This window comes from Pseudorca crassidens, chromosome 5, assembly GCF_039906515.1.
Source record: "Pseudorca crassidens isolate mPseCra1 chromosome 5, mPseCra1.hap1, whole genome shotgun sequence".
Classification (NCBI taxonomy): domain Eukaryota; kingdom Metazoa; phylum Chordata; class Mammalia; order Artiodactyla; family Delphinidae; genus Pseudorca; species Pseudorca crassidens.
The window spans coordinates 76,219,149-76,232,262 of record NC_090300.1 but is presented as its reverse complement, the minus strand read 5'-3'; the positions used below and the strand labels follow the sequence as shown (position 1 = coordinate 76,232,262).

Here is a 13,114-nt window from a genome sequence, read left to right as displayed (position 1 = left end):
TCATCTTTTATTGATTCCTTATTGCATTTCCGAGGGGCCCTCATAGACGATTTCCCTTTCTCAGGCCGTTCTTGCACCCCAGCTCCTCTATCTTCTGAGATGACTTCATCTCTTACCTTCCCAAGATTTAGAGTTGACCAAAAATGAGCTTTTAAAATATCCCTTGCTCGCACCTCAGAGCCACTGCACCTTCTTACTTCTGTCCCTCCTTCAGGCTCAGATGCGTCCCAGGAATTTCCCTCTTCTTGGCAAACTCTTCTGCCTGGCTCCTCTGACCTTGGGCAAATGTTTTATATCTTCCTTTCACACTTATCTATAAAATGGAGATAATAGTTCTTACCTCATGGGTTTGTTACAAACGTTACATGAGAACTTAAAACGGCCTGGCACATAGTACTCACTAAATATTAGCCATTAGCATGATTAGCGTTCCTCAAAGTGCCACCCTGCCATTCATCCTGTTTCCTTTCTCTTCAGTCTGGCACACGCATCCCTTTCCCTTGACATGTGGCTTCGCTTCCCTCTCTGTAAATACGCTTCCCTCTGCCCTCTCTTTGCTGCTGGTGTATCTGCCTGCCCTGCCTCTGCTCCCCCTGCTCTTGTGTCCCCAGGGCCAAGTGTCTGGCCTCTTAGGCTCCATCACTCACCTCTCAAAGGTCTCGGGCACCTCCTGCAGCATTTCTGGGTCTTCATTCTCTACGGCTTTCAACACTGTCACGTTCCAGGCATGTGGTGAGGTGCTGGGGGGCAGTTCAGACTGTGGGGGGGAACCAGGGGAGCCAGGAAAGACTGACAATCTAGAAAATAAGGGGAGATGGGCCCCAGAGACTCCCAAGGGGCCGACTGGCAGCTTCCATGGGTATGTGATCAGAGGGGATCTATCTCATCTCCCTGTCCCTGGAGGAGAGTGCCTTTTTTTTTTTTTAATTTTATTAAGTATAGTTGATAAACAGTGATGTGTTAATGCTGCATAGCAAAATGATTCAGTTATACATATATATACATTCTTTTTCATATTCTTTTCCATTATGGTCTATCACAGGGTATTGAATAGTTCCCTGTGCTATACAGTAGTTGAATATAGTTCCCTGTGCTATACTGTAGGACCTTGTTGTTTTATCCATCCTATGTATAATAGTTTGCGTTTGCTAATCCCAAACGCCCAGTCCATCTCGCCCCATCTCCTCCTCCCCCTTGGCAACAAGAAGTCTGTTCTCTATGTCTGTGAGTCTATTTCTGTGTCATAGAGAAATTAGTTTGTGTCATATTTTAGATTCCACACGTAAGTGATATCATATGGTATTTGTCTTTCTCTTTCTGACTTCACTTAGTATGATCATCTCTATGTCCACCCATGTTTCTGCAAATGGCATTAGTTCATTCTTTTTTATGGCTAAGTAGTAGTCCATTGTATATATGTACCACATCTTTATCCATTCATCTGTTGATGGACATTTAGGTTGTTGCCATGTCTTGGCTGTTGTGAATAGTACTGCTGTGAACATAGAGGTGCATGTATCTTTTTGAACTATAGTTTTGTCTGGATGTATACCCAGGAGTGGGATTGCTGGATCATATGGCAGCTCTATGTTTAGTTTTTTGAGGAACCTCCATACTGTTTTCCATAGTGGTTGCACCTACTTACATTCCCACCAGCAGTGTGGGAGGGTTCCCTTTTCTCCATACCCTCTCTAGCATTTGTTATTTGTAGATTTTTTAATGGTGGCCATTCTGACCGGTATGAGGTGATATCTTATTGTTATTTTTATTTGCATTTATCTAATAATTAGCTACGTTGAGCATCTTTCCATGTGCCTGTTGGCCATCTGTATGTCTTCTTTGGAGAAATGTCTGTCTGGGTCTTGTGCCCATTTTTTGATTGGGTTGTTTGTTTTCCTGTTATTGAGTTGTATGAGCTGTTTCTGTATTTTGGAAATTAAGCCCTTGTTGGTTGCATCGCTTGCAAATATTTTCTCCCAGTCCATAGGTTCTCTTTTCATTTTGTTTATGGTTTCCTTTGCTGTACAAAAGCTTGTAAGTTTGATTAGGTCCCATTTGTTTGTTTTTGCTTTTATTTCTGTTGCCTTGGGAGACTGACCTAAGAAAACATTGGTATGATTATGTCAGAGAATGTTTTGCCTGTGTACTCTTCTAAGAATTGTATGGTGTCATGTCTTATAATTCTTTACGCCATTTTGAGTTTATTTTTGTGTATGGTGTGAGGGTGTGTTCTAACTTCATTGATTTACATCCGGCTGTCCAACTATCCCAACACTACTTGTTGAAGAGACTGGTTTTTTTTCCATTGTATATTCTTGCCACCCTTGTCGAAGACTAATTGACCATAGGTTTGTGAGTTTATTTCTGGGCTCTCTATTCTGTTCCATTGATCCATACGTCTGTTTTTGTGCCAGTACCATGGTGTTTTGATTACTGTAGCTTTGTAGTATTGTCTGAAGTCTGGGAGTCTTATGCCTCCTGCTTTGTTCTTTTTCCTCAGAATTGCTTTGGCAATTCTGGGTCTTTTATGGTTTCATATAAATTTTAGGATTGCTTGTTCTAATTCTGTGGAAAAAAAGTCATGGGTAATTTGATAAGAATCACATTAAATCTGGAGGAGAGTGCCTTCTGGTGGCAAGGTGCACAGAAGGGGGAGCCAAGTGGCTAGCTCAGTTAGGGCTTGAAGAACCCTGAGGCCAAGGTGAAGCTCTTATCACGGCTGTTGAAATTATTGAGGCTGCCCTAGGGATGGAGCAGAGAAGAAGAGGGTATGAGTGGTGGGCAGAGGTGATGAGCAGGGAGGCGAGGAGGCAGCTAGACTGATGGTGTGGCTGCGGTGCATGGTTGGGGGACAGCTCTGCAAGGGTGTGTCGGGGGAGGCAGCGTGCATCCCTGCAGTCTGGGGGAGTGGCAGCAGGATTGGTTTCTACTTGGGGAGGGAGGGCTGGAGATACTTAGTGCTGTCTGGGGTGTCATTCTGTCCTGATCCGTGTTTGTTCAGATGGGAGGCAGAGAATGGGCAGTTGCTGTCAGTAAGAGGGTTTGGAGGGCAGCACCTGGGGAGAGAAGGCCTGGAGGCCACTGGATTGGATGGGGATGAAGGTGAAGGAGGAAGGCTGGGGGCGCTTTGGGCACCTGGGACACAGGGCTGGGGCATGCAGGGTTAAAGTGCACACAGTGGGCCTGCAGGTCCAGCTGGAGGTCGGTGCAGCTCCTCAGGGGGCCCCACGGCCCGCGTCAGTGTGGGGGACAGGCGGCTCGGCTACTCAGAGGTCCTACCTGTGTCCTCACTCCTCCATTCCCTAAATGTCAGCACTCTCCAGAATTCTGTCCTGCCTGCTTTGCACTGTGCTTGTGACACACCTGTGTCCAGCTCCCTGCTGGGCATCTGTTCGAGACTGAACGGGGTCACTCCCCTCTGCATCCTCCCAGCCCTGCCGTGCTGTTGGCAGCTCTGCCACCCCTGTAGTAGCCTAGGCCTGAAGCCCCTCCGAGCTCCATCTGCCTGGCTGAACCCTGCAATGCCTCTTCCTCCATCATCTCTGTCCCTTGTGCCTCCCCCAGTTCCTTGCCATGCAGCCCTCCAGGGCCCAGCCCAGTGCCGGCACCTCAGTGCTCTAGAGCCATTTGTCAGACTGAGTGGTGATGGGTTCCCCAGCCCCACCCACCTGTTCACAGCTCTAGGACAGCAGGTGTGGGAGGAAAGCCGAGACGTCCGGCCGGCGGGCCGGGGAACGACACAGGAGGGCCAGGGATGGGGATGGATGCTTTAGGAAGGGGCATCCCACCCCTCCTGAGGGCACGGGGGAGCGGCTGGCGCCCTGGTGGTGCTGTGCCAGGGGAGGCCTCAGGTCCACTGAAGCCGCCCATAGGGCTCCAGAGCAAAGGAGGACTGGGGGCGTCAGGAGAGCTGTCCTGCAGCAGGTCAGAGCCTTGCCAGCAGGGGTGTTCACGCTCCATGATTCCAGTGCTCTGCCAGGTTTTAGAGTCCCACAGAGGTGGACAGATCATAGCCGGTGCTGCTTTGGTAACGAGACAGACAGTCATTCCAGACTCCCTGGAGCAGGAAGCCGTGTCTAAACAAAAACCTGCAGACGCCTGGCTGGTGGACGAGGGCTGGTCCCTGAGATACCACCACACCCTGAGAAGAGCCTGGGCAGGAAGGGCGTCTGCCTTCGGTGGCTGAGCACCCATGGTGACGGCCACGACCGCTCCTAGGGGCCTGGCGCTGGGCAGGGTCTGGCGTGTGTTTGCTCCTGGAGTCCAGGACGGCCCTAAGGGGTGTCTCATCCCCATCCCTACGTGATCGCTGAGCAAACCAAGGCCCTGAGAGGCCCAGGGGCTCACCCCGCTGGTCCCCAGCCCAGGCATCCAGGGTCCAGGCGCAGCCCCCCAGCCCCACCCCAGGACCACCCCCGCTGGTGTGTTCACACCCAGGTCTCAGCTCCTTGCTGCACTGCCTGTTTCCTGAGGGCAGGGATGTTCCACTCACCTCCGTATGGGTTGGGTCTGTTAAATAGCTGAGTGATGGGCAATTGATCTTCTCAGTTCAGTGTGCTCTCTGTTGTTCCTGTTCATCTCATGAAGAACTAGGAGACACGGGAGAGTGGACTTTTGGGCATCTCTCTGCTGACTGACCAGTGCCGATGAGGGGCCCCTGTCAGTCCTACCACTGATAACCTGTGTGACTTTGGGAACATTTCTTACCCTCTCTGACCAGCGGAGTCAGAGACCTCCCTGCTTCAGGCCTTGCCAGCAGGAGATCCTAACAAGGGTTAGCTGTGACTCTCGGTGGTAAGAAATGCCCTAGGGCAACAGGCAGTTCAAAGCTTCGCGGGGCCCACAGCCCCACGCGGTCCACGCCCTCTCCAGCTGGATACCACAAGACAGTGGTTCCCCTAGAGAATGAAGGGTCAGCGCCCGTCCCACAGAACCTCAGCCTCAGCCCAAGGCAGGACGGAGAGACAGTGCCACTGCTGTGAAATCATCCCCTAGAACTGTCCCGTCACCTCGCAGGACCGGGGCTGGGTGGAACGCTGGGCTGCCTCTGAGCATGGCTCTTCACTCCTGGCCTTTCCTCTCGGACGACTGGAAAACAGGGTCCCTTCCAAGTCAAACAAGAGCTGATTGGGCCTGGTACACAAGCACGGGCATGAGGGAAGTAGTGTTTCCTGATTCCAGTCTTTGCTGATTAGACGGCGAGCTTTCCCCGGGTAGAGGCCGGCCTCCCTTGCTCCTTAGAGACTTTGCCCTTGACTCTGAGGCACACTCAAGGGGTGAGCCATGGCGAGATGTGCCGCGTGTGAAGCCGTCCTTGGGAATCCCAGACCTACGACAGGGCCTTCTCAGCCTGAGAACCTACGGCTTGAACTCAACCTGAGTCGGCACAGGCTTCCAGAACCTTCCTGAGGGGTGTTGTGCAGACTGCCCGGGCCCAGTGTGTGTTCCCATCCTTGCTTCTCCCCTCTTGGAAGTGAAAGTAGAAAACTGAGCCTTAGGAGCTGAGAAAGGCCAACCCAGGAAAAAAAATCATGAAGAAACAGGGAGGCAAAAGAGTCTGTGATTTGGGATGGTGTGTGGGGAGGAGGAAGGGACGATTCACGGCAACGTGAGTCCTTTTCTGGAGAACGTGAGCTTTAGGTTCTCAGCCAGAGCCTCTGGTTGAGAGACTTGTTGGAGTGACCTTAGCAACGATCATCAGAGAAAAGACCTGAGGGAGGAGATGGCTCTGCTTTTTCAAAACTATAATACTTCAAACACCCCTTCCTGTAAGGATGGGTTTTCCTCACTAGAACTAGTCCACTAGCTTTTACTAGTCCTTTTTATGATTATTAATTAGGATGTATTCGATATAAAAAAATTAGAAAATGCATCACCCATAACTAGTAGAATGTGCTTGAAGGCTCCTCACTTGTGCTCTCCCAGCAAGCCTCGTCGACCTCTGGAAGGACTCGGTACTTACAACGGACCATCTGCACTAGGCCTCGTTTTAAGGGGAAGAAACCTTATCCCCTCTAGTGTGGGTCTCCAGGTGACCATGGGGGTGGGAACAAGACTCCACACAGGCCCAAATGAAACAATTAGGCAGCACCACATGGCTGGGCTGTGGCCATGGAGGTTAATCTGAGAAACTTCTGGAAGCTCTCAGAATCGGATTCCTTCATTCATACAGACGTTTCCTGCAGCCTCAGCACGTGCTACTGGCAGTGCCCTGTGAATATACATGGTCAGCCCAGGCCCCGTGAGGAAGGCAAGGGTCTGGGGTGCTCTCTGACCACCACCCTCCAAGCCAGCAGCTGCTGCCTCACCTGATGGCCTGGTCCCCAGCACCCGTGGCCTTGGGGTCTGCCAACCAAAGTCAGAAATAATATTGAAATCCAAGTGCTGCTCCTTGGAACATTAGCCTGTGGTGGAATCTGAAGTAGTCAAAGATTAAAGGGACCTTGGAGGTCAGAGCCCTGGATCCGAGTCGGGGCCCTGCCCCTCACAACTGAGGGCCTCTTGTTCCCTCTGTTAAAATGCAGGCAACAATGTCCCTGCACTGCTGGGAGAGGAGTGAGGTAGAGAATCGTAAGAGGGCTTTGCAGCCCGCACGTGCTGCCATGGCTGTGGAAGTGGAGACCCCGCCCCGTTAGGCCGCGCCACGTGGGATCAGAGGCCCCTACGTGAGTTCTCATCCCTTCCACGTCCCTCTATCACTCTCTACCCCAAGCCTAGCACAGCTCTTCCACAAGGACCAGCTGCCGTGGAAGCCTGAGAAACCCACCATTCCCCTAAGCAGCTGCTCGGTTTTTCTGGGTGCGTCTTGGGGTAGTAGGAACACTTTAAATAACGGCAGTAATTGTGTACTTAGAGAATCGTTGGTTCATTTTCAGGCTGTGTTTCTGCTTCAGACACCCCAGGCAGCTTGCATTTCCAATTTCCTTTCCCTCCCTTGCTTCTCCTTACAAATCATAATGTACTGATGTCCCAGACCTGGTTCTTTCTGGCTCTTTGTCATAAAATGCCTCTTATGTCTTGATTAAGCAGTGGTCTAGGCAGCACGTTCCCTAAGAGCCACCTAGGTCATGGTCTCTGCCTGGAAGGATTCCACCTACCTCTCTGCCTCTGGCCCTGCCCTCCAGAGCCCAGCAAGTCCGGTGCCAGGTCACTCTTGTGTAGACAAGAAGAGCTGGGGGAGCTTCCCTGCTGAGGTTGGTAAGGGCGTCCCGGGGCTGCCGATGGCCCCTCTGCTCCCAGCTTGCTCAAGGGTTGAAACCCTTCTGAACCTTTCTCAAACATCTGAGCACCCTCTCGTGGGTCCCTGTTCCTCTCCCCCAAAACAGACCTGGCAGCGGTGGATCCAGGGCTCAGAGAAGCAGCAGGTTTTTTCTCGGCAGCGGCAACTGTCCTGACCTCTTCCTGCCCCTGGTGCCAGGTGACATCGAAGGCCATGTAGCCTGAGCTGCACTGACCTTTTCCTCAGTCCTTATCATCACTTCATGGTTCCTGAGGCGCTACTGTGCCAGGTGCTGAGCAGGCAGAGGCGATGGCGGTGCTGGGGGACCTCACAGACGTGGCCGCCGCGCCCACACCACCAGCCCGTGCCACGTTCCCCCGCCCGTCCTCTGGGAGGGGAGGACAGACCGTGGGGGAAGTACAGAAGGACCGGTGGGCTTGATGGGGCATGAGGTGTCCAGGGGCTCCACGAGCACCGACTCTGCCTCTTCGCTGCCATCTTCTCCTTTCCCCCGGGTCTCTCCTCTCTGGAGAATGAATCCAGTGCTTTGGCAATAGAACAGCCCTCCCCTTAAAAAAGATAGCGGGAGAGAGAAGCCCTGTACCTAAGGTGACACATAACTTGTAGTCTGAACCCAGACATTTCAATGGATGACCAACCGTCCTGGTTTGCCTGAGACTAGGACAGTTTCTCAGGACATGGGACAGCTGGTCACCTGCTTTTGAAAATGAAAGGGTACATGACTATTCATTCAATTTGCAATACTTTGATTTTCCTTATGAGTTCTTCTTTGGCCAGTGGATTGTTTTAAAGGTGTGTTGCTTAATTTCCAAATATTTAGAAATTTTCTCTATCTAGTTTATTTCAAGTGCAGTTCCATTTTGGTTAGGGAGCATTCTTTATATGACTTTTAACTTTTTTCAATGTACTGAGACTTTTTGTCCTCCAGCGTATGGTCTATCTTGGTGAATGTTCCATTTGCAGGAGAAAAGAATTAGAGAGTTCCACAGATGTCGACTAGGTCAAGTTGGTTGATAGCTTTATTCAGATCTTCCACATCCTTTGTCTAGTTGCTCTATCAGTTACTGAGAGCGGGGTAATAAAATTTCCAACTAGAATAGTGAAAAAAAAAAAAAGAAAAAACCTCGCCTGGTTTGAGGGTCCCTCCTCTACCATGCCGTGGTAGCCCAGGTCTATTTGGTAGAATTTTAGCTGGTTTGCAACCTGTTCCTGAAATTAACTATTTGGAAGAAATATGGTAAAATGAACTAACAGTTGTCAAACGGCATTCTAACCCTGCTATGATCCCATCACTGCAGGCTTTAGTGGCTAGAAAGATCTAGCATCTCTGTTTGCTTTGGAAGCTTATTTTTGCCAAGGTTGTTATCACCAAGTAGGCACCAGAGCTCTGTTCCACTCACAGTCCAATTATGGCGAAATTCAGACAATGAACCTGTGTATTCCACTTGTAAGAATGTCCAAATGGAATGCTTTACCCTGGCCAGGAGCAAACTCTCGGCCCCCTTGTGATATGCGAGACCTCAAGGAAGCTTTCTCTATTCCCAGACCTGGAGAAATGTGTTGAACGGGAAAATGCATCAGGGTGGCCCACCCCGGGTCAGGCCTCTGGTTTTCTTTCCCCTGCACTGCCCACTTCACTGCACAGCTCCTCCCTGTCGTTGGTCGGGAAGCTGCTCTGTGGGAGGCCAGAGGGTGGCATTTCCAGGCCGGGGGCAGAGCTGGTTTTGCTATGCTGCATCCCCATCCTACGGACTCTAGGAAAGAGGCAAAGCTGGTAAAACAGGTGGGATGGAGCCTGATGCAGGACACGCCCCAGCCCACTCCTGCCCTTGCCCACGACAGAGTGTCCTCCGTCTTTCCTCCTTCCTCCAAGTCGAAGCCCCTCTGCTGTGACGGCATCTCTGCAGGAATGGAGCCTGGGTCTCTCTTTGCCCCTTCCTGTGCCCATTCTATGCAGGAACTTGCTGTTAAAGAGGCTAGAGAACAGAGTGGCTCATGCTCTAACCTTGTCACCCACGGGGAGGTTTCTGGATCTGACTTCCTGTCTCCAGATGGAAACATCTGGATAAAGGACCTAGGAGGGGCCCCTTGGCTCTAACATCCAGTGGACTTAGAGCAGATTTCTAAATCTGCCTAGAGAGAAACTGAAATTGAGTGGACCTGCTCTCTAAAATTGCTATAATTCTACTTGGCTGTCCCATAGCCACTTTCACTTGACCCACCGGTGGACCTGAGCTGTTTCAGAAATGCTAGGCATGGGGTTTTAATGAATGAGACTTGTTCTGAAGCAAAAAAATGATTTTGATTCAGCCTGTGTTTAGCTCCCTACGTCTTTACCTGATCACCATTCAGAACTGTTTCCCAACTTTTCTCTCTCCTCTCCTTTTCAAGATCACAGACAAAAATCTAGGTGGAAAGTTCCACCTAGATTGTTACTAACCTCAGAAGTGGACGCTGGAGCCGGATGCCTGGGCTGAGTCCCTGCTTGTGCTATTTGCTGATTGTGTGGCTTTGGGGAAGTCTCTGAACCTCTCTGTGCAGTTTCCTCAGGCGTGAGGTGACATATTGCCTCTGAGAACACCCGTCTCATAGGATGTAGTGCCTGGTGCTCACGAAGTCTGTACAGATGTGATTGATGGAGATGATGATGTCATCCTGAGGGTGGTGGGAAGAACGTGAGGCTTGGACTTGGGAGACTCAGACCGGCTCTGCCTCTTGCTGGCAGTGTGATACAGATTCTGAGCCTCAGAATGGCTCAGTCCTCGTAGCTGTAAAACGAGTGAAAATGGAACCTCCCTCCTGGGTGGTTGTGAGGACCCAGAGGAACAGGACTGGCAGACTGTTCCCACACACACACACACACACGTCAGGCTAAATCTGTTCTCTTTCCCCTTCCCAGGCACACATTCTGGCAGTTCCGTCATGAGAACCCCAAGACCCGGGTCGGGGGCCCTCCCCCTGAGGGGCTCCCCGGCTTCAACAGCGGGGTGATGCTGCTCAACCTGGAGGCCATGCGCCAGTCCCCACTGTACGGCCGCCTGCTGGAGCCAGCACAGGTGCAGCAGCTGGCCGACAAGTACCACTTCCGGGGTCACCTCGGGGACCAGGACTTCTTCACCATGATTGGCATGGAGCACCCTGAGCTCTTCCACGTGCTGGACTGTACCTGGAACCGGCAGCTTTGCACCTGGTGGAGGGACCATGGCTACAGCGACGTCTTCGATGCCTACTTCCGGTGTGAGGGCCACGTCAGGATCTACCATGGGAACTGCAACACCCCTATCCCAGAGGCCTAGGCGCCTCCTCACCCGATCTGGGGAAGGAGAGGGGCGCCTCTCGGACAGGCCTGGGGCAGTGTCTGAACTCCTAGAGAGACACGGCAAGGACGTCCTTGTGATCAGGTGCTGCAGCTCTCCCAGCACACATCGCTGTCCTGAAGCCATCCCATGACGACTGGACCCTTTGCCCCCACTGGTGCTCTGGACCCTCTGCCTCCAAGGACCAGGCGTCATGAAGGACAAACACATAGACCTCTTCCGGTGGGCTAGGAAGCGAGCATTTGAAAAGAAGGAAGAAAAACAAACAAAACGGTGCCTCTTGCCTTCAGCCCCCAAAGAATGGAAATCCTTTTAAGAACTGGGCTTTCTTAGACCAAATATAAACTTATTTTACATCGATAGGCGAGACAGAGCAAACAGTACTGCTGTAGCCCCCAGTGAGCTCTAAATGCATGAGCCAGGGTTTTAACAACCAGCCCAGAGTTTAAGCATCCAAAGGAATGCTGGCCTTCCACACGCGCATCCTAGGAGGCCGTGTGGTTAGTCTCACGATGCTCGTGGCGCCTGGTGGAGATGTAAAGATCCCACCTCTTTGAGGAGGGCCCTCAACAGCACCTGTGGCCCACATAAGAAAACTGGTCTCATTATTTTAACCTTCACAGCATTTACCTCCCAACTGCATCACAGAACCTCATTATCCCTTATTCATCTGATCCAGCTCCAGGTGACCAGACTCTGCTCTGAAATCAAATCTGCCATCAAAGAGACTGGCCACCCGCAAGGACAGGTGATGGAATTGTCTGGATTGGGAAGACTCATTCCAAAGAGGAGCCCAGCAGTTCCCTAGTGTAACCGTGCAGCTTGGAAGGGGTGTCGCTCTTAGACTTATAAGCATTCTAGTCTCTTTATTTGGAAGAATCATCTGTGTGACTTTATCGCACCAGGTCAGACCCTATACCTTACAAGAAATTAGGCTGTCATTACTTGATTTCTGCTTTAATGAGTTCTCCTGTAAGTGAGCTACAAATATGAAGCCTCTATTGGTCCATTTTGTATAATCCACCTGGGGTCCTCAGGAAAGAAGTGTTGTTGGATTTTCATCTTATTTTAATTCAATTTCATTTATTTTATTTTTTTCCACCGTGAGTGAGAACAGTTAATAAATAATCTTTGAGAACACAATGATTTATGTTGTTTGCTCTCTGATCACAGTTTCCAGCTACCTGAAGGATCTGAATCAAGAGTGTGATCAATGTCGTTCAGAGTCTGCCTCCCCACGTGATTAAGCTAGTAAGTGTGCTCACAGTGGGTCTCTGGGGCCTAAGGGGGACCACATCTGAGAAGGTTATATTGGGCTCAAAATGGAGAATTATTTCATTTCAGGTATTGACAGGCCAGTCTAATTCTGGGAGCAAAACCCACCACCGCATCCCTTCTCATCTGCTTACCCCAACTGTCCGCCTACATCATCCCCTGATGAAACGGAACACACGTCTCTCCTAACTCTCAGCTCTGACAGAACAGGTCTGTCCGCTTAGGGACTTGATTTCCTATTTATTGCTACCAATTATTTTTTAGTGGTTTTTGAGAGACAGCAATCTTACTTACTTATTTATTGGCTGTGTTGGGTCTTTGTGGCTGCATGCAGGCTTTCTCTGGTTGCAGCGAGTGAGGAGCTACTGTTGCAGTGCACGGGCTTCTCATTGCGGTGGCTTCTCTTGTTGCGGAGCATGGGCTCTGGGTGCACGGGCTTCAGTAGTTGTGGCTCGTGGGATCTAGAGCACAGGCTCAGTAGTTGTGGTGCACGGGCTCAGTTGCTCCGTGGCATGTGGGACCTTCCTGGACTAGGGATTGAACCTGTGTCCCCTGCACTGGCAGGCAGATTCTTAACCACTGCGCCACCAGGAAAGTCCAACTGCTACCAATTATTGAATGTCTGCTGTGTGCCTAGCATTGTATTACGTGTGATAATGACACACTATCACTGATACTTGTGAAAACCTCATTAAGGTAATTCAGATTCTAAAATTTATTGCAATAAAATAAGAGATGTGGACAGAGTCACTGTTTACCACAGCCTTTTTTATAATAGAAAAAAATTGGGAGCAACAAAATGCTGAATAGGGGAGTGGATAAATAATGTGTGTTACAGCTATATAATGGAATACTTTAGGCATTAAAAATCATTTTTGGGTGGGAGGGGAAGATGGCGGAAGAATAAGACGCGGAGATCACCGTCCTCCCCACAGATACACCAGAAATACATCTACACGTGGAACAACTCCTACAGAACACCTACTGAATGCTGGCAGAAGACCTCAGACCTCCCAAAAGGCAAGAAAGTCCCCACGTACCTGGGTAGAGCAAAAGAGAAAAGAATAAACAGAGACAAAAGGATAGGGACAGGACCTGCACCAGTGGGAGGGAGCCGTGAAGGAGGAAAGGTTTCCACACACTAGGAAGCCCCTTTGCGGGCGGAGACTGCAGGTGGTGGAGGGGGGAAGCTTCGGAGCCTCAGAGGAGAGCACAGCGACAGGGGTGCGGAGGGCAAAGCGGAGAGATTCCGGCACAGAGGGCCGACCAGCACTCACCAGCC

At 50.7% G+C, this 13,114-nt stretch overlaps 1 protein-coding gene and 1 long non-coding RNA gene across 3 annotated transcripts in view; one reads left to right on the top strand and one right to left on the bottom strand.

The window, feature by feature from the left end:
* XXYLT1 (xyloside xylosyltransferase 1) overlaps positions 1-11,700 on the top strand; it is a 189,160-nt gene extending 177,460 nt beyond the window's left edge. For both annotated transcript variants that reach the window (XM_067738476.1, XM_067738477.1), the window contains exon 4: positions 10,140-11,700. In XM_067738476.1, coding sequence (XP_067594577.1) covers positions 10,140-10,536 — 397 coding nt within the window. In that variant the 3' untranslated portion in view covers positions 10,537-11,700. The remainder of the gene's footprint in view (positions 1-10,139) is intronic.
* Positions 131-4,590, bottom strand: LOC137225061 (uncharacterized). The gene is made up of 3 exons (XR_010943670.1): positions 4,493-4,590; positions 648-757; positions 131-313 (listed from the first exon to the last, which is right to left on the bottom strand). It is a non-coding gene; the product is annotated as an uncharacterized lncRNA (long non-coding RNA).
* Positions 11,701-13,114: the final 1,414 nt, after the last annotated feature.